Source organism: Bombus vancouverensis, chromosome 13, assembly GCF_051014615.1.
Source record: "Bombus vancouverensis nearcticus chromosome 13, iyBomVanc1_principal, whole genome shotgun sequence".
Taxonomy (NCBI): Eukaryota; Metazoa; Arthropoda; class Insecta; order Hymenoptera; family Apidae; genus Bombus; species Bombus vancouverensis.
Window position 1 is genome coordinate 8,242,000 of NC_134923.1, and position 23,888 is coordinate 8,265,887.

At 29.0% G+C, this 23,888-nt stretch overlaps 2 protein-coding genes across 6 annotated transcripts; both read right to left on the reverse strand.

Annotated features, from left to right (window-relative positions):
• Window positions 1-65: 65 nt before the first annotated feature.
• LOC117159774 (protein lifeguard 3-like) lies at window positions 66-2,913 on the reverse strand. Its single transcript, XM_033339922.2, has 9 exons — window positions 2,565-2,913; window positions 2,255-2,499; window positions 2,112-2,165; window positions 1,948-2,038; window positions 1,735-1,860; window positions 1,483-1,632; window positions 1,237-1,369; window positions 370-476; window positions 66-285 (listed from the first exon to the last, which is right to left on the reverse strand). The coding sequence occupies exons 1-9, from the start codon at window positions 2,646-2,648 to the stop codon at window positions 73-75; spliced, it is 1,203 nt and encodes a 400-aa protein (XP_033195813.1). The 5' UTR covers window positions 2,649-2,913; the 3' UTR covers window positions 66-72.
• A 138-nt stretch (window positions 2,914-3,051) lies between these two features.
• Window positions 3,052-23,790, reverse strand: Vps13 (vacuolar protein sorting 13C). Of its 5 annotated transcripts, XM_076623923.1 has the most exons (61): window positions 23,414-23,790; window positions 23,149-23,282; window positions 22,135-22,221; window positions 21,849-22,046; window positions 21,541-21,773; window positions 21,337-21,472; window positions 20,963-21,209; window positions 20,661-20,895; window positions 20,457-20,574; window positions 20,123-20,369; window positions 19,797-20,051; window positions 19,621-19,720; window positions 19,299-19,541; window positions 19,040-19,223; window positions 18,868-18,953; window positions 18,673-18,805; window positions 18,379-18,611; window positions 18,167-18,304; window positions 17,945-18,089; window positions 17,652-17,869; window positions 17,416-17,571; window positions 17,209-17,343; window positions 16,956-17,128; window positions 16,575-16,876; window positions 16,364-16,500; window positions 15,964-16,252; window positions 15,626-15,882; window positions 15,427-15,549; window positions 15,243-15,345; window positions 15,030-15,176; window positions 13,708-13,904; window positions 13,500-13,637; window positions 13,286-13,405; window positions 13,038-13,217; window positions 12,766-12,945; window positions 12,516-12,677; window positions 12,291-12,454; window positions 12,097-12,217; window positions 11,672-11,848; window positions 10,695-10,919; window positions 10,418-10,633; window positions 9,971-10,012; window positions 9,508-9,570; window positions 8,567-8,770; window positions 8,347-8,484; window positions 8,101-8,247; window positions 7,882-8,030; window positions 7,705-7,816; window positions 7,383-7,621; window positions 7,141-7,303; window positions 6,847-7,063; window positions 6,597-6,772; window positions 6,394-6,513; window positions 6,207-6,328; window positions 5,809-6,122; window positions 5,613-5,734; window positions 5,350-5,519; window positions 5,133-5,247; window positions 4,919-5,050; window positions 4,662-4,826; window positions 3,052-4,589 (listed from the first exon to the last, which is right to left on the reverse strand). In XM_076623923.1, exons 2-61 carry the CDS (start codon window positions 23,246-23,248, stop codon window positions 4,542-4,544), a joined length of 9,996 nt encoding a protein of 3,331 aa, XP_076480038.1. In that variant the 5' UTR covers window positions 23,249-23,282; window positions 23,414-23,790; the 3' UTR covers window positions 3,052-4,541. The 5 variants fall into 5 exon arrangements, with proteins under 5 accessions (XP_076480038.1, XP_033195561.2, XP_033195570.2 ...); XM_033339670.2 differs by lacking the exon at window positions 9,508-9,570 and having other exon boundaries at window positions 23,149-23,790; XM_033339679.2 differs by lacking the exon at window positions 11,672-11,848 and having other exon boundaries at window positions 23,149-23,789.
• Window positions 23,791-23,888: the final 98 nt, after the last annotated feature.

Sequence of the window (23,888 nt, forward strand, 5' to 3'; positions counted from 1 at the left end):
ATTTTAAATCATTAAGTAATAGCTTAATTCAATAATTATTCAAAATTGCAGCAATTATTGTAACAATATTTATTAAGAAGAATATATCAAAAAATCTTCTGGATCAGGTAATTCATATATAATGTCAGGGTCTAAAGGTTCTGAATCAGGTCCTTCTAAAATATGCGGTGGTCCAACAACATATTCTTCAAGAGCTGGATTCTTAATTGCAAGATAATACTTCTGCATGTACTCACATGTCAAGTACATATATAAATAATTCACAATAACATATGTAAATGCAGTCTACAAATATAGACATTAATATAACATAATTTATAACAATAAACATTCATTTGAAGTTACAAGAAATTTGAAAATAAATTTTACCTCTGTAAGCAAACGAGCTAAACCTCTTCCTGTATATCTATAGGGTACACTAATCACTTGCATATCTAAAACCTTCCTCTCAGCTTTGTATTGTAATACTGCCCTTGCTGGTCAAAAAATGAAAAAAAGAAATATATTTTAAAATACTATTCACATTAACAATATGAAAATCATATTTGTTCCATATTTTCCCCTCAATTCTTAGGCCATGAATAATATTAGAAATTTATTAAAATAATAATTTTTCGGATGAAATATTTCTTACAATTGTCATCCAATTTTACGTAGAAAAGACCTCGGTTTTCATTATGATGCACTGCATAAAACAACCTTGCAAATTTATTTCGTTTGATTTGTAATGACATAAGTGACGATAACTTGGTCACGTAACTCATACCATTTATTACATATAAGATACTAATAATAATACATCTTTTAAAAATTTCAACTAATTATATACTTACACATTCATTTAAATCTACAAAATATGTATTCTTTAATTGAAGTTTTGAACATGCAATAGGTTAAGTTTTTGTTGTCAAACAGTTGCTTAGCAACAAACTTGACAGAAAGATGCTATTTTAAGGGACAGTAGCGTTTCAGAATCTTTCATTTATGAATTTTATATAATTATAGCTTTATAGCAAATGATTATTGACTCTGTGTAAGTTAATAATCTCAATAGCAATAAAACACATATAGATAAGTCATAAAAAAGAAAATAGTTTTCAATTCTATTGTGTAATATCTCACATACATTTATTTATTGATATTCAAATCTGTATCTAAAATATTACTGCTATAATAGGTTATTCTTAATGACATAATGTAAATTTATCCTTAATATTTATCGATGATACATCATACCCATAAACAATAACACGTATTGGTATAACAGTACTATGTCAACATAAATTTGTGCCGTTGCAAATACAACTTCATCCGGACTTAATTCTATTCTTCTTCCACCCATAATTGTTTGCACATCAAAATACAAGTACTAGAAAACATATAATAATGACCTTTTATGTTTGAAATATCTTTTCTTAGAGTATGATATATTATGTTGAAATTAAATAATATTTTCAATATATATATTAATTCTATATTAACCATTGATAATAAAATCATTCCTATAACTGAGATTATTATATGTAATACTCTTATATATGTAAATAGCAGAACTATCATTATCACAAAAATTGAAACAATAGAAGCCAGTCCAAAGATCATCAACAGTCCTGTTCTCATTGTCAAATCAAACTGTAACATTATTTACATTATTTATAATTATTATTTGTTTTATAATTATTATTTATGATATTTTCTGTTATTTTATGTCATACAAGTTTTATAGTTAAATACCTTAGAAAATGTTGCGATAAGACCTATTCCTAATGTAATTAAAGTTGTCATACCTAATGCCATCAATATTACTTCAACTTCTAAAAAGACTGATACAAAAGCAGCTAAATATGACATAGAAAGTGTCTGTAAATAATAATTTTTTAGTACTGAATGTTAAATTGCATGAAAGACATCCAATTAATAAGGTTTCAGTATGGCTAAGAACCTTACCAATTTAGTTAGCCATATATAATTGAAAGGTGGATTGCGTCTAGCTCTTTCAGATATAGATATAGTGCAAAAAGAAATGGTGAAGCATATCCTAATAAAATTATGGATTATTTACTAAATAATATATCTAAAATAGTTGCAATATAGTTGCACTATTTACGTACATAGCTATAATCCACATATACCAATGAATTATCATAAATTTTCTAGCAGCATCCCTGGAATAGAGTTGTTAAAATAAACACAATTCATAGCTTTAATCCATAAAGGAAATATTATTAAAACATTGCTAAATCATAATGCTTACACAAACAAAAAGACTGCAATGATGCCAGAGGTAAATAGTAATTGAATTGTTAATATACAGAAAATTTTTCTAATAAAACTTCTTCTCACTGTGTCATCTTTAAAGTCGCCCATATATTCTGAATCATCATCATCTGGCGCCATTGCTCTTCTTCGTTGTTGTTCACGCCAAGCTCTATATAATTGTTCGTTCTCCCTTTCCCTTTGTGCTACCATTTCATCTGTAACTGTAGTAGTGTATGGTCCCTAATGAAAATCACATCATTAATAAATAAATAGATGTACGAATGTATGTAATTTTTGTTACTCACTGTTTTTATCTTCTGCCCTTTATACAAAGGGGGAAGTTGAGGAGGACCTGGTATAAATTTTTGAGCCTTTTGATTCTCTTCCATCAGATAATTGTCTTGATAATGTGCTATCAAATATTTAAATTAATAGTTATATACTACATCTGAAATACCAACTAAATGCATTTCTATATCAAACACGCTTTTTCTGGACATACTGAATGTGTTAATACACAAATATATCTTAATAAAATTGAATTTGTATAGATTTATACTTACAAAAAAGTTGTTCACCTTTCAATTTTATTTAGATGCAGAATTTCAGGACATTGATAAGAAAAATAATAGACACACATAAAATGTCAAACTTTTAATTCATAGATAAACAAATGAGTGCTATGATGCAAACAAAATAAATTTTTGGAGTGTGTAGTATATAAATATACAGATACACATACACTTATCACGCACACTGAACATTGGTAATAATGATCAAGATACAAGGAAAGAATAGAAAGCAAAAATTATTTTAATTTTCCTGTGAATACAGTTTGTTTATACAAGTAATATATAACAATACAGATATATCTTTCTTTAACAATAACATAATCTAATTAGATCACGTTAAATTTAGTCACAATTATACAGTAACATATACATATCTTATATCTATCATAAGCTGTAAAAGGTATGGTGTACTGACTTTGGATTTCTTTTTCTTTTTTTTCATTTTCTTCCACTATGCATTTAACTGAACAATCTTGTAATAAAAGCTATGCACTATCCATGAACATACAGAGTGTTTCTAAGAATATGTAATGATTTGAATTTAAACATATAATTGATTAAATGAGTAATAGTTTCATACGAAGTATAATTCAAATAAAAAATGATATAAACATTAATGTTTTATATGAAAAGTAGTTGACTTCTACGTGCATATAAAATTTTAAGAATATACATTTTAAAAACGGAAATATATTTTTGTATATATTTTAGAAAATTATGCGGCGGCTTTAGAAACATCCTGTATGTCTATATATATATAATAACAACACAGTTATACAGGTACAGAAGTTACTGAACATAGGATGTGCGTTTGAATTTTTGTTTATACGTGTATGTGTATATAGTAAATAATTATTAAACTTATTATTAAGCGATAATAAATATTATATTGTCATATGATGGCGATTTTTTAGAATATCAAGTATATTACATTAACAAGAAATATTTTAAGACATAAAGCATCAATATTCAAGTTATTTTTTTTAAAGTGCTATAAAACTATGACATGTCTCTTTATTGATTTTTGCATATATAACTTTTTACATAAAATTAATCAGGTATTTAAGTATGAGATTAAAATATATCTTGTACCTTATAAAAACATTATGTTTCAAATTAATAAGATAAAAAATATTTGTTTAGGTTTTCAACTATTTCCATGCGTATTTCAACTTTGTTTTACATACCATAATATACCTTGAAGCGAAATTATAACACGATAATGTGATTAAGAACTTTTAACGATAATAAAGACTATAATAATTATTTTGTATAATATCAAAAAACGTGTCGATAAGGTTATATAGATTAATTAAAAGCATTAAAAGCGTCTTGTGGCTTTTACTAACATTATAACAATTTATGGAATTAGAAACTGGCACGTTTTGTGATAAAAACAGTGTTAAATCGTATAAAATATAATAAATTTAAACCCAGAATATTCAAAGCGTAATAAATATAAAACTATACATACATACTGATTCTTCTCTACTTTTTGTTGATTCTGATCAAGTATCAGTCTTATGAATAATATTTGTAGAAAACTGTGTTATAATATACATATGTGTATATATAGAATTTATGAAATTCAGCTTCGAAAGCGAATAGAAATTTATGATGCTAGATGATAGCCAGACGCTATCAATTCAATTAACTATATTCAAATGTTAAATTATATTTGCGTGTATTATCTATTTTGATTTTCTGGTATTACAACTCGTACTGATTAATTTGTTGTTGCATTTTATCACATAGAAGCTGTGAAAATTGCAAAAAATTTATTTTTTTTTAAATATGAAAAAGATATTAATATTAAATTAGACAACTTACCTGTCTAATATTATAATCAGGTATTAAAATTATTTTTGATTGATCTGTACTACCAAATAATCCTAATTTCTTCTTCTTACTGGAATCTTTGATAAATATCTGTACTCCCTTATCAACTATTTTCGGTTGTTCGCTCATCTCTTGCCACGAGTGGGACCAATGCACCTATATTATTGAAAACAATAGAATGTCTACTTTATCCAAAACTAATTTATTGCTCACTTTACGAAAATAGGATATTTATAAAATGTACTGACCCGCCATCCACCAAATAAATCACTATGCTCTAAGTATGCTATTCTCTTATCAGTAAGCAATAATACATCTTTGTTAATGTACATGTGATAAAAATAGATATCAGTATTCGCATATTTTCCTTTTTCTAATTCCTGCAAAAGAAGAGTATTCATAAATATTACAAAATATTACATAAGATTATATATATATATATATATATACTTATATATTTACACATAAGATTTTATGTCCCTCAGCTTCATCTCTGACATATGGTCTAACCAAGCAGTCTAGTTGTAAAAATCTAGATGGTCTTACTTTCTTTACTTCTTCATTCAACTCAGTTGCTCTGAAATAATTAATGAATAATGAAATAATTTAAATTATCCTTTTAGTATATTTGATAATTAGATTGATATTTAGATTGATAGACACAGTTTCTCTTTTTTACCGTTTCACTGCTCCAAATGAACCACTAGCGAAATCTATAACTCCAGCAGTTGGTCGAGTAACAAGACCAACCATGCCTTTCCCAAATCCTTTAAAGAATCCTTCCACACCTTCTTCTTTGGCACCCGATATGGGCTTCATCACAACACCAGTTACACCATCAACAACACCCTAAAAGCCATATATATCATTATTCATCTCTTTTCGTTTTTGTCTATCTATCAATAAAAGTTGTATTAATTTTTATTCCTTATTTTCACTTACCATTATCAAACCTTTTCCACTACGAGCAAGACCTTCTTGCAAGTTGGCTGGCTGTTTGTTAAGCTGTTCTTGTCGTTTTCTCTGATAGTCTTTGTCAAACGTTAAGGCAGCTATACCTTTACCTATAATAAAAACAAAAATGAAATTGGAAAAATATATAGAATAATTAATTTGATAATACAGAAACCAAACACACCCATAGCTCCAGTAATTTTAGAAACAGCTCCAGCCATTCCTCCAACAGTGTGACCTAACATACTCCTCATACCAAGAAGCAAACCTTCTGCAAATTCTCCGGGCCCTTGTATGGCACCTTGGAAAGGTTCATAAAACAAATCTTCAATGCCCTTCATAGTACCTACCACTAGGCCATACGGATTGCCTATTACATCGAGTCCCAGAACAAGAACGTAAACTTGTTTAATTGCTTGTCCTACATAATGCGTTGTTGCTTCGGAAATAAGCTGTTTATTGGTCATAAAAATGTACTCTCTTTCGAAATATGCTAATCTGCAAAGAAAATTGAAATGTATTATTCCCATATGATTTATTTCCTAGTAACTTAATTTAAAATTGATTGATGAGAAGGTTTACTTGAAGACAATATCATTAATGTCAGTTAACGTAACACCTATTCCTTGTAACAATACATTTAATACTTGAGGTAGTGCAGATGGCCCGCTACCACTACCGCTCATTGAGAAACTTATATGAATCTGGAAAAGATGATGTCACTTATAGAAATATGGTTATGATTAATTTGAAGTGTAAAGAAACATACCTTCAAGGGAGAAAAGTGAAGTAGATCAAAGAAATTCTTCTGTTCGGCTGTAGTAATCAAACTAACGTGATACATCAGAGGTTCATCAACGAGTTTCATGTCCAATTTAAATAATTTACTCTAAAGTATACAATAAAATAATTATTATAGTATTATAGTATAGTATTTGTATATTTTATGCATATAAAGTAGATAGAACTCACTTCTTCTGCATCGTTCATTTCATTTGCTTCAAACAATCCCACGATCGCGTTAATAAATACAATATCTACTTTCACATGAAACTCTTGTATAAGAACCTTAAAGTACCGAAATTGTTGTACATTACTATGTTCAAGTAGTCGTTTAACCATACTAAGTTCAGCGAATGGTTTCATAACTATTGAAAAATAATTTGAGAAACATATAATCACATATGTAACACTTATTTTAGTCTTTAATATAAAAACTTACCTGTGCTCGCTGTAACACTCTTTGGTGGCGGGACTGGAGCTAATATAACTGGGAAAACACAGTCTGTAAGTTGATTATCAATTTGCAGTCTGTTGATCTTTGCATGTAACTGCACTTGATGCACTGAAGTACGGTATTGCAACCATAAACCAGTTTGAAAAGTGCGTCGTAGACAACGACGATGTGGTTTTAACATTTCCATATTTAAATAATCAACCTAAAATTAAAATTAATTAGTGATTAAATTGAAAGTTAAATGAAAAATTATGAAATTATTAATTTTATTTACATTACCTCTAATTTTGGTTCAAGTATTACTTTTTGTACTGGACTTTTGTCCATTTGTAATTCACGTATATATTTTTGATAGCCTTCTTCTATAACTATTACCTCTCTTGTGTCAAGATTGCGCCAACGATGGTTAACAGATTTGCGCGTTTCCCACATAATTCCAGAACTAAATTATAAAATTTGCCAATATGTGAAAACTGTGATAATTGTGGAAATAATGAAAATTAATATGTGTAAGAACGTACCTAGCTATACACAAATATAACAATTCAGTTCTCATGATATTGTTAACGAGTGAGAAGCCAACTCCGTGAATACTTATTGTTATTTCCTGTTCTATAGGTTCAAAATCACCTGCTAGTTCACAATCTTCTGCAACTTTCATATTTGTTGTAAATAGAAGCACTCGTTGTGTACCATCCAAAAATGATACATAGTATACTTCTTCTTCTAGATCTGGCAATTGAAAACCTCCTAAAGTGTCCTAAAAAATAAAATTTTTAATGTCTTTTTAATGTAAATAAAATTTTAATTTTTAATGATTTTTATTAAATATTGAATATTTACTTTTCGAAGAGTTTCTTCAATTTCTTTTTTATTGTTGTCTTCCCAAACTAATTTCCGCGGACCTGCAGGATTTTCCCAAGTGTAAAACATTCTATTGTATGACTGTACAGATCTATAAAGTAATTTACAATATAATAACATTAATAATAATATTAACTTCTGCATTAATGTTCGTACCTGACATTTAGTGAACCTTTTTCCCAGAAATTGATTGTATGTGGAGTGTGATTAATAATTAAAGCTGGGGCATTTCCATGAGTGTATGCAGATAAAGAAATGTAGACTCCACCTTCGCTTATTTGTATATCTACATTAATTCCTCCATACTGTTAAATAAAAGGAATTGTAGAAACATAAATTACATTACATTCGGAGAGAAATAAAAACAGAACAAACCTTATTATTTAATTTTAACAAAGTCGTATGGTTCTCTGTGTAAATAAATGGTGCAGTTTTTTCAGGGTTACCTGCGATTCTAGCACTTAGAGTTTTCTGTTCATGATCAGAACGAGGCCAATAAGCTGCACATTCTCTGGCAGGTACCTATAAGTAAATGAAATAATAAATATTTTTATTTAGATACATTAAAATTAATAATATACCTTATATATTATAATTCTTCCTTTTATAAATAACTATTACCTTGATCATAGGATCAGCTGGCCTATTACCTTCTTGGCATTCAATGAGATAATCAGAGTTATTTATCAGTACATAATATGGAGTAAATGTAATTTGTTTTGTCAAAGAATTATAAGTCAATTGATTGTGAACTCCAATCTGTAATTCATAAGAAATATTGCTGATATAAGAATATGGTGATTAAATAATGGAACTATAAATAAGGAAAAATACTACTAACTTGATATATTTGGCCATTATATTTACAAATGACTACTCCCTCACTTCCTGCAACATCTATTGGAAATTTATCTGACCATTCACCATTCTCGACCCTGATCATTGCTTTCTTTTTACCAAAGAATACTTTGGAGCGAAATGAGAACAATATTGGTCCCTTAAAATTCTCTGGATGATAAAGCACATTTAGATAATCTTCTCCACTCTGAAAATATTTATACGTATAAATTTTTGTACTAATGTTAATTGTGTTTCAATAATTTGACTGCACACAATTTAACTGTGCACAAAAAATGCAATTAATTGCATTTTTGAACATATTTATACAATGTTACATTACATTCACCAACACCAGCTAGCTTTCTTTTATAATTTCAATTATATATCTCAATAAACAAAGCTTGAACTTATAAATTTTTGTATGTTATGAATTCTTTTTGTATTTAAAGGTTTCATAAAAATTTTACAAAAACTCCTTGTATTAATGTCGCATTAAATTATTACTATTTCATTATTACAACATTGTTGCATTATTACTATATCTATGTGTTTAATCTCATAGCAATCATGCCTTGTACGTGCCATAATAATACATATACGAGTATATAAGCAGGAATACCTTACTCATAGCTAGGAAAAATGTGTAATGTTGCAAGATTATGATAGTACCACAATATGCCAACTAATAAACAAAACTGAGTATGAATGAAGCTTAGTACATTTTTTTGTTAATTTTGAAAGAGTATATGTATGTAAATGTCATTAATATTAGTTAGTAAATTATAGTTAGTAAAAAAGCGCTGATAACAATGTGTACAAACATGTAAGACATTAATATATGGACACAAGTAGTTAGTTAAATATATTAGATAGTATGAAAAGTCTATTCTACAGTTTATAAGATTAAACCATCACCAATATAAAATGAAATCAATATATCACCAAACGTGCTTTCTTCCTCTTGTATTCTGTACGTGATTGATGAGGTTTCACACAAACCAAATTCTGAAAGATACCTTTCTATGTATTAGAATTCGCGAAATTGTCAATGACGAAATTAATTTTTTCAAAAATTTTGTAAGATTACTTTTAATATTTATGATTCGACCCATGACCATTACAACTGATATAAGTCACAATAAAAGTTTAATATTGAAAAGCTATTCCAACATTCTGCGACATGCTGCTGCTTTATTACATTAAATAAATATACTTGACTTGAACAGAAAAAAGAATTAAAAGACTTGTATGCTGTATTTAACGATGCACTTATCGAGAATACTCTAGGATCTTTTAAAATAAATTTTGCACACCGAAAAATATAGCAGCCATTAATATATTATAAGAATTATTTAATTAACATTATGTCCAAAGCATGAAAAATACTGTAACATGAAATCACTACCTTGATTGGACTTGAGTGTTCTTTGCCACCCTTACTTGATTTCTGTAAAATAATGTATTGAATAAGATATAGTTATAGAAAATTAATAGTTTGCAACATAATACTACTTCCAGCATGCGTAATGTGGCATAGCACTTACATATGGCACAAAAATATCATAACTCAAGCATTGCATAGAGATTAATTACATACCTAATACAACTACTAAAAAGAAATTCATATTATTGTTTAATATATTAGAGTACTTTATTACGATATTATAAAATTATAAATAAAATTTTTGTATTTATACTTAATGGTATTTTATTTAATGGAGAATTTTTTTCTTTTTTTATTAAAAGGAAAAAGAATTATTAAAGGAAAAATAATAAGCGAGATTTACATGAAGCAGAAAATAAAATTATTGTCACTTAATTAATTGTTTAGAATAAATTTCATGATACTTACCCGATAAGACAACATCAAGCCTGTTTTATTTAACATCCAAAATGGACAATATAAAGCCATAATGATAGAACCATGTTTGTATGATGTATGCATTCCCAAATCCATTATAACTTTTTGTGCACTATCAAAAGATTCAAAAGACCATACAGAAAATTCTGGTGGATTCGCAAGTATCTCACCTCTACATGACCAATCTTTTTCTAAATAGTTTGGTAACTGTAACATATAATTAAGTAAGTTATATGAGTCACAATGTATAGAAATATGATTTACTTACTTTTATGATTATATAAGACTTTCCTGGGTCAATTGTAGGAATCTGATAAGATGTGCCAGCTTCTAAAAGTTTTTCTTGCACATTTCCAGGTAAACATACAATAATATCGATAGGCAAAAAATTCTTCAAATATACAGCTGGGTATAAATGAACATTATAGATTGTACTTGCTATAGTATGTCGACTAGTAGTCTCAAAATAAACTTGTTCCATTTCACCAACAACCTGTAAGTATTATAATACATTCTCAAAATATATAAATTCTGTTTTAAAATATTGGAATTATTTTTTCTCTACTATGTTATTCTATTATTCTCTCTACTACTGCCTAAGTAATAAAAGACACTTTCAATGTTTAAAGCATAACAGTAACAATACACTCCGTCTTATATTACCAATAAAACATAAAAAAAACGTGCAATGAACACATTATACTGAATACCAACATAAATTTTCAACAACTATTCGAACATTTTAAGCATAATATAAATAAATTAAAAAATTAATCATAATACATTGTAAAAACTTGTTACTGAAATGCATTGAAATAAAAAATAAAACAGTGCCTACAAAGAAAATTAAACAAAAAAAAGTCCTATAAAATAAAAGATCTGTTCTCATAATTTAATGACTGAAAATTGTTGAATTTAATAAAAAGAATTAAATTCAATATAAAAATAATTTGTTCATATTTCTCTGTTTTTGTTTTGTTGTAATTATATTATTAATATGACACAATTAACAATTATAACAGAAACCATGCCAATAACCATTTCCAATCAAACATATAGGGATTCTCTATCGATAATCAGTATAATAACTATACTTATCCTACAATATTATTTGTTACAGGTATACATCCACATTAAAATTATTAACTATCTAATAGCGGCAGTAAAGATATTTATTTGGCTGATACCCAACGTATACTATGTAGCAACTGATTCTCAAACTAGTTTAGAAAAAGATGGTAGTACCTGTATAGGTGCTTCCAGATATTTTTTGTGCTCTGAGGGTAAAGTTTTCAAGCAAAGACGCTTGACGCAATCAATGAAACGACAGAATACGGATCGCCAGTTAATAGCATTCAATAATAAGCCAATAGTGTTGTTATTATATAAAATACTACCAACCACAATCATCATGAAAAACATCTAAAAGTAAAAACTGCTGCTTATAAAAGCATGTAGTGTAACTTTTTTAACGAAATTTTGTTTGATTACAGCATATGAAAATAAAAATAAATCAAACGTACTGTTTCATTATATGACTATCAAACATAATCGAAACGTCGTGAATAATAGTATTACACGTACTACACAGTGTGAAATTTTGAAAGATAGAAATCAAATATAAAAATTTTCTAAGTGTGTACATAAATAAACGTGTTTCATTTTGTTACCTTTATGTAAAATGGTTCTACAGCTTCTTGCCTCACTCGAGCTTCGCATTTTAACAGCTTTGTCATACTAACTGTTTTTTGTAAATCTTTCCAAATAAATTGTTCTAGCGAAACCATATATCTAAACAGGAAAATTAAATAAGTATTATAGAAGGACGTAAAAAATACAAAATTTATATAAAAGTATAAAGTACCCTTCAACACTGAAAAATAGCCCATAAACATTTGTTGGTGTATATACAGTGTCTAGTGGAAGATTTAATTTACTATCTGGAGCAACAGTTCCCACGCATTCAACTTCATTTCCACGTTTAGTCATATAATATACAGATATTGGTTGACTAAAATGATTGTGTACCTAAAAAATTATTACTTGCAATTATTACTAAAGCTTAGGAATAAGAACTTATGCAATTTACCTGTAGAATACTTCTAAGAGTAACAATAGTACTTCCTTCATCTACTATAACATCAGAAACAATACCCCATTCTTCAGAACCGTCCTTTCGATATTTCAGTGAAAAGAATCTTTTATCAGCTCTTAACACAGGTACAGCCAAAGTTCTATTAATTTCTTTAAACTTTAAAAAATATTATATATTAACTAACTAGATATTATTTTAGTTATATGCAATAAACTCATAAATTTATACACTTTAAAAGTATTACCGAAATAATAAACTTATCATCGTCTTTTTCTTTGATTGTTTCAATTTTCAATTGATCAAGCAGTGGTATCTCAGTTTTTGTTGTCCTCGGAGCTAACTGTACTGACGCACCAGATTCAAGAATTACCTCCATATACGAATCTGCGTTATTACTTGTAAGTTTGGATCCATCATTAAAAACCTAAAAAAAGATATGTATATTTATTTTATATACATAGTTCATAGTATTATATTTATAATTAAAAGAACATAAAAAATTCAACGACAATAAACCTTGAAGTGACTGCGCTCCAAATCTAAAACTATCGCTAAACCAGTTTCATTCTTAAGAACATATGGTGCTACACTTTTAGCCGCTCCTTTCCCGCTAGCTTCCATGGCAGATGAAAATGCATTACCAAGTTGTTGTAATACATCGAGACATGTTTTAGTCACAGTTATTTCCAAATTTTCCTATTGCAAAATGTCATAAAGATTTTACGTGAAATATACACTAAAAAAATCAATGTTTACTAACTTACAGTTGATATTATATCAATAGACATTTTGGGAATCTGATGTAATTCTTCTGTTTCACTATCTGATGTAGGACTGGCTGCACTTGCGCCTCTAGAATCCGGTGATACATCATTAAATTGAATCTAACATACAAAATGAATAAAAAGACACATAAAAACAATGAAAGAAGTTCTAAGAAATGTAACATTTCCATTTAAAAAAATTTAAATACATTACTTTAACTTTTAGTTCCCAAGGTGTAGAAACCCGCTTTTCATTTCTGATCCTCTCTATTGGTTCAATTAATGGTTCCCACAATGCTAGACAACTATTATAATATGCCATAATTACCGACATTGTACACTCCATGTTCATCTAAAAGTATTTGAATTTTAAACAAATAGTGCAAAAAAATCTTCATTAAAGTTATACCACTATATCTTACAGTTTTTGTACTCCAATCACTAATGTTACTTTCAAAGCCAATATGAAGTAGAAGCATTGGCAATGTTTTATTACCAATGCCTGCTTCTAATGTGAGTAAAATTGTTGGTGCAGAGATTATTGCTAATTCTGGCTTATAAACTGTAGTATCTTCATCATCAGAATATACAATATCTTCTATGGCCTCTACTCCTACTTCTAAAGAAAGAATAGAAAACATATAAAAGCAACTCGCGTTAAATAAAAAGAACTTAAGTGTACATTAAATATAAATAAATAAATAAATAAATAAATATATATATGTCGGGTTTACATTAGAGTTAGGGTTAGGGACGTGAAACGAATCTTCGTTTGGACTACACGTTGTCGTTATGCAATAGTGTGACTAGTGCAAATACGATTATCATAGAACCGGACAAGTAACCGCGGTAATTAGATACTCGAGAAACTGATGACAATGATCCTAGGTTCAATAACGAATCCGCGATCGACGGGATGACAGATGAACGTGCTCACAAAACCCAAGTCGGACGCGCAACATTCACTGGTCGTAAGGGGTTACTCCTTTCGTCGACGAGATCGCAAGAAAGAATGAATTTCCGTCCCGATGATGCCACAGAGGAAAACTATATGGGGTGTGTCTAAAGACACGAGATCATCGGATTCGACGAGGATAGCCTTCGTTCAGAAAGTAAGAGAAATTGGCGTTGCTCCTAATTGGTCAATCTCCATAGAAAAAGATGCTAGCCGCCCTCGAGGGAAAGTTGCTAGTGGGAGACGTCGTTGAAAAATAGGTCTCCTCTATCTTCTCGTAGTTGGGACAAAGACTGTTTGTTTGAAGGACTTTAGTTAGCTAAATCTTAAGATTTATAACGGGCCCTCAGGCTAGCTGAACATGTACTGCGGAGACGCATCGACATCTGGCAATCATCTTACTTGAAGAATAGGATCTGCGTGTGGCGATCCACGGGACAGAAACCGTTGGAATGTTTACTGTCGCGTGCCGCCACAAATATTTCTTTCAAGGAGAGTTATAGAATTACTTCATACCTTTGTTAGACAAAGTGTTCATCCCGTAACTGCGGCTACGTTCGGCGACTGACTGTCGCCTCGAGCCCAAGCTCATTATCACAAATCTCGAACAAATACAATCGGATCGAAAGACGACAATTGTTTAATTACACCTATGATAGAGTCTAGATTACGGTGTTAAGGGATTTTCCCGAAGTTCCAAAGGGGAGGCTTCGATGTCCTTTCATCTCCGACATATATATATATATACATATATTTATATATATACATATTATATATGTTTTTAAGAACCTGTTTTTAAGAACCAAAAATCATTTTCTTCAAATGGAGTGACAACCCATAATCCTTCGTAATTTCGCTCAGTAATAATAACTTCCTGATCTTGCTCTTGTGTCTTTGTAGCAGTATGAACTACTTTATTCAATATTTCTATGACACCTATAAATAGCAAATTTTATTAGTGATTCAATTTCGACATTAATTACCAATAATTTATTGAATCACCTGGCGAAACTGATAAGTGAATGTCTGTGCAACAAATATCAATGTGAAGTCCTTTTCCTTCTGGTGTAGAACCTGCTACACTTACACTGCATGGTCTTAGCACCTTTATAAAATTAACATTTTAGTAGTTTCACATGTAGGAATAATATGAATCATAAGTGAACATTTTTATAAGAATCTTTACCTGATATATCCAATCACTTCTCTTCGCGGTATTATATATACCAGCTAGAATTGATAAATCTTTTATGGTGCCTGCTATTACTTGATGTTCATCCATTATACGTACTTTCAACAGTAATTCAGTCTGAAAAAATGTTACACATATGAAAGAAACAATATATATCATATACACCAATAAAAATACGTCAAGTAGATATTACATTTAATATGATACAATTGGAATTTATGTCATCCATGTCCTCTAACAAAATAATATCGGGTTTCTCAATATGTACATTAACCGTAAACATTTTTTTAGTTGGTGATACAGTTTGTTTCTTTTTAACTGCTGATTCGTTATAATTCTTTGGTTGCACTGTTTTATTTGTCGATGGTTCATCAGTAGTGAAAAAATCTTTTACTTTCATTAAATAGTCAAGTGACACAATAATACTAAATGAAAAGACTCGAATATCAACTGAAAACAAACTCAATTAAAAATTTTTTAATGGCAATAAGGACATATTCTATATTAATTAAAAAATATTGTTCAACTCACCAAACATGTCATTTGAACTTTGTCTAATGGTCATATCTAACATACTGCGAACAGGTTTGGATTCTTTTTCTATATCATCCATAGAAGGCACTGCCGTAGTTCTTTCCATGATTCTTGTAAGAGAACCTTGCCTATTTTGACGTATGTCGTCCAAAGTACAGTTCATAAGAAGAATTGAAGTTGCCATTAATCCATCGGCAAATATTCGACCTTTTAACGCGAAATGGGTTAAACAAAATTTCGCTAATCCATTCTCCGGTAGATGAAGCAGAGAACTTTGTGATTGCAGCTGTAATTAATTTGAATAATTTATACATATGTTGTTATCAACTTACTATCCCACTATCCACAAAATAAAAATTTTCCGGTTGTATGTATATATATATTTCATTGAAATTACCATTTTTGAACCTCCTGTAAATAAAGTAATCATAAGACTGTCCATAACAAACTCAAATTTGATGGACGTGTGTGTATGTACTTGCTCTTGCGAGTTTGGATCTTCTGCATCTTCTGCAGTAGCTCTTACAAACCTATCTGCTCAGATAAAGACATAATTAGTTCATAATTTCTTTACTTTATTGTAAATAAAGCAAATTATATATTCTTACCACTTTGTCGATGTTGTAAAACTTCTACTTCGAGTTTCTTTTCGGATTGACTAACACTTGCCGTGAGCTTTGTATCTTCAACTGTTTCACCTAAATTTTTTTCTAATACTTTCAATGTAGTTGCATAATCCTCTTTACTTATTAATATATTAATTTTATTTAGTCTACCCGACATGTCAATATCAGGTATAGATGTAAACCAGGCAGTAGATAAATTACGTTTAATGAGTAATGTAAAACTGACTGGTTCTAACAGCAATATTTCGTTTTCAATCGCGAACTTCTCCATATTTAGTCTTACGCTATTGTAAAAATAATACATTAAATAATTGCAATTATCAAGATTAGTAAATGTTACTAAATTCTGTAAATAATTATTACCGGGACAACTTTAAATTTTGTAGCTCGATTCTCATTTCATCGACAATAGGACAATCTCCAGCATCATTTGTAACTTCTAACTTCTTAAAAACATTACATATAGTAAGGTTACCCATATCTAGTGTTAAACAATGATCACTTTTCGAATGCATTGGTACATATATAACTGGAGCCTAGATAACAATTTCGTCATAACGTAAATGATTTAATAAACAAAAAATCGAATTATTTTTCTACACATTTTTCTATATACTTTAATTTTTACTGCAAGGCCAATACGTGCCGCGCTTTCTTTAACGTCTTTAATATTTGTCTTCGCGGCTTCTGCAGCTGCTGCTGATGCATCCCTTATGGCTTGTTGTGCCGTTTGAAAATTGTTTAAAAAACTCTAAAAGATGAAATATTCTTTAATGCCATCTATTTATTAAGATATTTTCACTATTATATAAGATTTTTTTACCATTATACTAGTAACAAACATATTCAAAAAGACGATACGATAACAGCCCATAACAACTGTGATAGACATATTATTTTTATCAATGTCTGACGACTCAATATTATACATTATAGCTTGGATTTGCAAGGATTCAGTATCTTCTGTCACTGATACAATCTATATATCAAAACAGTAATTAATTATATTATTACAATAAATTAACATTTAATTGATTTAATAAAAAAATAAAGACTTACATCCTTGTAACCTGACGCTTCGTTAAGATCTTTAATGCTAATAGAAGATAAATTAACATTTGCTTGAGAATAGGAAGCTTTCATTATAAATCCGGCAGTGATACCGTCGATATAAAATGCAGAAATTTCTCTACAATCACTAGTTATCTTCATACAAATAGTCCCAACTTTTGCTTGGACTTTTAGATCTACGTGCTCCATCATTGTTCTTCTCCGTCCTAAACATATATGTATAATTATAATTTATAACTTCAACTTTAAAGTATAAAAACATATAATAGAAGTGTACTTACGTGCCGTTGACCTAAATTTTTGCTTTTGAATTTGTTCTCTTAAAAATGTAGAAGTTTCTTCTTGAATGGAAACCAAATGAGAAGGTCGTGGACGTATGCAAGGCTCTTTTTCAAGTTTACTAGTTGCTATGACATTCATTTGATCCTACAATTTAAATATGAGACAATATAATTTGCGCTTTATTGCTCATATACGCAAAATTTGTTGCTACTATAAATTACCTGCACATATGATATAAATTGAAGAAGATTTATAAGAGCTTCTTGATGTAATAAAACATCCAATGTTGTAAATTCTAATTTTAATAATTGAAGAACAGATCCGTATTTCGTCTTAAATTCAGGAGATCGCTTATTTACCTAAAAATAAATATAAAAGAGTTAAATTATATCCTGTGAATAATTTATTTAATAATAAAAATCTATTTACTTACATTTATATACTGTACTGTTATCAAATATTCATGTCTACCTGATAACATTGGAGTGGTTATCATAAATATTTCTCTTTGATTGTAATGTTGCTTGACTTGAACTCCACCTAATCTTAATAATATCTCTTGATCATAAGTCCGTTGTAACATCTCTGCTTCTAACTGTAGTACCTCGAACTTCACAAATGGTATTATTTCATTACCCTTTTGGGATGAAACTTGTATTGCAAATTCTATAATAAATAATATAATTTTTTATTAAAATCTAATTACTTATAAAACGTCATTTGTTACCTTTCATTTCAAATTTCATTTCCATATCAATCGTTTGTTTAACTGAAGTTACAGTAGAATCTTCTTCTTTCTTCTTCTCAGCAATGGTGGTAGTTATATCTTTCAGCAAAGATAATTGTGAAACAGATTTACTCTAAAAAATATTTTTTAATCAGAATAGAACATCTAATAATCGATGTATAATACAAAATATACCATAGATGACTTCTGGAGATCTGTTGGTTCCTCTTTTGGCTGCGGTATGCTCTGAGCAATAGAAAGAGCTTGCAATAAACGAATATCTAAAAAAATTAAAAGGGAAGATTATATTCTGCGTATTATTAATATATACTATTTACTAAAACAAAATTTTGTCCCAAAATGATACCTGTTATATTAACAACAACTGATGGTAATTGGCCTATCAACCTTAATTTCGGAAGTAATGGATCGTCCGTTATTAAACATTTGTGAAATTGGATTTCAAGCGTTGTTGGGTGTAATAATGTCATAGAATCATCCACATTTGATAATACCGTGCGCCATTCTTCACCAGGCAATGAAACTAATACCTATTTTACATTATAGTTAAACGTGATCATAATGATGACTACACATTTGATACATAAGAAATTGAAAATACATACTTGAAAATCGACTATCTTTAAAACAAATTTATCATAACTATGTTCTCTAAGATGCAATAACACATCTTCTTCAGTTTTACCCATGCTGATTAATTGTTTAACAGATACATTTGTCTTATCATCGCCCTTTGGTTTTTCCAAAGAATGTATTTGCAAGCTACCAAGATTTACAACTAATAATGATTTTGTACTATCATAAAATCCATCATGTGGTATGATTAACTGAGAAGCTTGCATATTAACCTGTTATGTATTTATGTATTTTTATAGATATTAAATTTTGTTCATTATAACGAATGTATATTGTTGAATGAATTGTTACCTGTATGTCTAATACTGAATGCTTTTGAATAGCATGCTCCAAACCTAAAGCCGACATTTCTTTCAAACCTTCTAATTGTACAGCAGCAGCTGCTTGAAGACTGTGCATGAAAGTAATTATTTAAATGTCAAAATACCTACTGTTGAAAAACAGTATAATATATATAATACTCTTACTTGTTCAAAGTCGATGAATTTTGTACTTTAAACAAATTAGCTATTTCTATCACGGTCTGTGCATCATAAATAATATCCACAGATTTCGATTTTACTATCATACGATCGCCACACAATTTATCGAGAGGATTCTTTTCGTACGACACTGATATTAAAACATTATCTGCGCCATGCTGATGGGAATTAAAAAGTGAAGGAATATGTTCATCTTGTTTCGTTCCTAATAATTTCATCTCATTAATTGATGCTGTAACTCTATAACAAAAAAAAACATTATATATTAATTCAAATTTTTATCAGAACTATTTTTATAATAAAAAACACACAAAATAGCATTAGCAGATGGTCTCGATTTGAAACCAGCCTCAACACTATGAAGTTGAAGATCCAAAATACAAGGATGTTCTTTATCTGTATCTAAAATTATAATTTGTAGCTCGTGTAAAAGAAATCGTGTGTCGATCATTTCATATGTTTCGGGATAATGAGCTGGTGCACTATTTTCTTGATAGTCAATCGCTCTATATAACTTTTCTTTCTCTTGTGGTGTCATTGCCTGCTCGAATTTCCGCACTAAAATATTTAAATAAATCAAGAAGAGTAAATAAGAAAATTATTTAATTTATGTGTTTTAAAATAGTATATAATCGAATGTATTACTTATAGCAGCTGCAGAATTCAATTCTTGTGTTTCCTCTGTCTGTGTACTGGACCACAAGAAACCGAACCAACCGCGTTTCGCTTTTAGATTTTTTTCTCTTTCAGCCATTCTCTCTACCTATGAAATACAAGTAAAAATCCAACTTATTAATGATCATAAAAAATATATATTTTTTTATGAAATAAGAGTTTTTGTCAACTAACTTCCATTTCTATCTTTTGCCTAATAATGACTAAATTAAAAATGTCCAATCTTCTTTCACACTGAGTAAGATGATCTGCTATTTCTTGTGTGACTTTTTTGGTCGTTAATTTTGTTTGATAACTGTCAGCATAAGAGCGACACATATCTCGATGCTCTTTCATATGATTCCAATCCCAATTCCTACGTTTTCTACGTACTTCTTCTTCTAAGACACAAACATATGCAAACTTCCACCTGAGGATAATTACTTATTATACAAACATCTTCTTTTTATTTCTAACTATTCAGGATAATTTGTTACCATTCTTTATAATGTCCTCTATATGATGTTAAATTTGGTCTATACTTTCTAAATGGTGCAGCTTTCTGAGCTTGATCTAAACCCTCTCCTAATTGAACGATGGTTTGATATTGTTTCCTTGCTAATCCTATTCTTAATTTTTGCATTTCCATGTCTAACCATACCTTGGGAATCGTATAGTTACTTCCATCTGTTTCTGGCTTTGGATTTAATTTTAACTTTGCATTGACATTGATTGGACCTAATACTAAACAAGAAAGAAACAATTATGAAAAAATTTTTAATTATAAAACTTAGATGATGAGAAATTAATTAATTTGGTATTAATATTCGTTTATGTATTATATATAGTATTCCAACTTATATTTGCTTACAGTATTGATAACCAGGTGGATTATAATCTATGGTTGCAATTCCATTATGAAATAAATTTAAATAATTTGATTTTGTATTACTAAACTGTTCTAGAGTTGTATTGAGATACACTGCCAAACCATCTAGTGTGCATAACTGGAAAAAAATATGTTTTATTCTCAACAACACCTTTAGCACTGTTTATTTACTGGGTTTCCACATACCTTGTAAATTTGTGGAATAGCATACATATCTTTTAAGTTACCAGTTGTTTGCCAAGAATCTGTACAACTTTCTAAGGTAAATGTACTCAATGTAAAACCAACTGAAAAAGGATGGTCTTTGTATGAGATATGATCTTCATATCTCACATGTATCTTTTTGATTTCGATGTGAATATTTTTTATCATACGGGCAATGAGTTTTTCAATCATTGAATCATCTAGTTTTTCTTGTGCTAAAAGATACAAATAAAATAATGACTGCTAAAAAAAATACAAAATCATAAAATTATTTAATGAAATATTGTTACATTTGATATCTGCTAATTGTTTCTTTTTTTCAACTCTTGCAAGTTCTGCATGTTTTGCTTCAAGTTGTATTCTTGCTTCTTTTTCTGCATCATAAGCAACCTGACTTGAAGGTACTACAAGTATAAATAGTTCCTCAACTATTGCATCAATTTGTCCATTCCACATATCTTTGAATGGTATTTTTAATATAAGTTTTCCTGAAGGAAGATAGAAAAATAAACTTATAAAGATTAATTTTATGTTTTGTTATTTATTATACAAGTATACATAATTTTATTTACAAACCTAATCTTCCATATTCCAATCGAATAGGTAGATCCAGTATATCTAATGCACTTTCTTTTATTAATAAGTCTTTTAACACTACATCACCTAAAAGGAAGAAACTATAATGTGTTTTCATTGCTTTTGTAAAAATAAAAAGTATATCTTTATTCCTAAACAAATAATAGGTAGATATGTATTTCTAGTTAAATACTGCAATATACATTGAAAAGAAAAGTACCGTAACATATCATAATAAAATTTTGTAAAAATATTTTCTTATTTTATGTGTATGCATAATTAACTCTTGAAAAATAAATGAATTCTAGTTAATTTTTTTTATGCAAATAAAAATAAATTATAAAATTTGGTTTACAGGATTTTGTAAGAGAAAAAATACAAAACTACACTACATAAATATCTTTCTATTGTATTTATATAGTACTTGTATTTAATATACAAGAACAAAATATTATGTACACAGTAATGGTAAAAGAATTTAAATATTTAAAATTCTATAAGATACTGTGATAGTAAAGCAACTAATAATAAACTAAGTAATTAAAATAACAACTACATGGCAAAAGTAACGAAAATATTCTTTTTTTCAAACAAGACAACATTGAAACAACACATATAAATTGTTTATTTTTTGTCTTAACATATAACTTTATATGTTACAAAACACATTTCTTAATTTTAATGTATGTATATATGTGTATTCATAATTTTGATACATGTACTAAACCATAAGCAATAAAACGATAAAGTCGAAAAGATCGTAACATAAATAGAAGCTGATCTCACTTCGACGTACTATTAATATATCTGTATGTACATATTTATGAAATATCAAACTGTGTGTTATCATGTGTTATCATCGAATGCGTTTTATTTTTTAAAATTTCCTAGGGCCTCGCCGGACTTTGCAATTAAGTAGAAGGGCACTCCTTGTAACTGAACGCTACATCATACGTACATGGAACGCTCGTAACTTTCAAGACAATTCTTTCGTAACTGTTCGTGAATGCTTACCTCCCCATAAGCTCAGTTTTAATTGCGTGCAATCCAAATTTTGAATATACTCTCCCAACACCTTGTTCAGGAGCTCGGCAACAATCGATTCAAAAACCATCTTCGAATTCTTATTTTACGAAATAAAAAGATTTCTATAAGAAAATATTTTTAGTTCACGATAACAAATAAATTATTTGGTCAATTTTCGTGCTCTGGATACACGTTAAACAGTAAGCGGGTCAGGCACGAAAGTAAAATCGATCGATAAGAATTGCCGCATAACCTTCAAGGTGTTCGTATATGTTGTGTAGAACTAATACAACACACAGATGAAAAAAATAATCTGTGTGATCTTATGGCTGCTGTAATTATCGCCACCAAACGTTTTTAATTATTGTCATCATTCAGGCTGTTGAAATCTCTGTTTAAAATAAATACACTGTCACGTCACACTCGTTGTCTATATTTCGAATTTATCGAAGACGATTTAATTTATCTATATTTATCGATTGGCTTTAAATTTTTTGTAATTTGGATGACGACATTGTTAAAAAATGTGATATTGTCAATGTCTTCTAACGAAATACGTGATTACACCAACTCTACCTTCACATTCTCTAGCTACTTGCAGTCACTTCATTAGATGACTATATACACACCAAACTTACACGGATAGACTCAACTAGTTCATACGACTATATGTATGTACATATACATACGTATTACATACGACGATTGATAAAGTTTCTGCCTGTCTT

Excerpts from the sequence above, each read along its gene's own strand:
- LOC117159774 (XM_033339922.2), bottom strand. The coding sequence starts at position 2,648 with ATGGAAGAGAATCAAAAGGCTCAAAAATTTATACCAGGTCCTCCTCAA. Across the intron at positions 2,500-2,564 it reads AAGGGCAGAAGATAAAAACA|GGACCATACACTACTACAGT; the intron begins GTGAGTAACAAA and ends GATTTTCATTAG. Across the intron at positions 1,861-1,947 it reads ATATATGGCTAACTAAATTG|ACACTTTCTATGTCATATTT; the intron begins GTAAGGTTCTTA and ends TATTATTTACAG.
- Vps13 (XM_076623923.1), bottom strand. The coding sequence starts at position 23,248 with ATGGTTTTTGAATCGATTGTTGCCGAGCTCCTGAACAAGGTGTTGGGA. Across the intron at positions 17,344-17,415 it reads TGTTTGTTACTAGTATAATG|AGTTTTTTAAACAATTTTCA; the intron begins GTAAAAAAATCT and ends TTCATCTTTTAG. Across the intron at positions 6,773-6,846 it reads GAGTGTTACAGCGAGCACAG|TTATGAAACCATTCGCTGAA; the intron begins GTAAGTTTTTAT and ends ATTTTTCAATAG.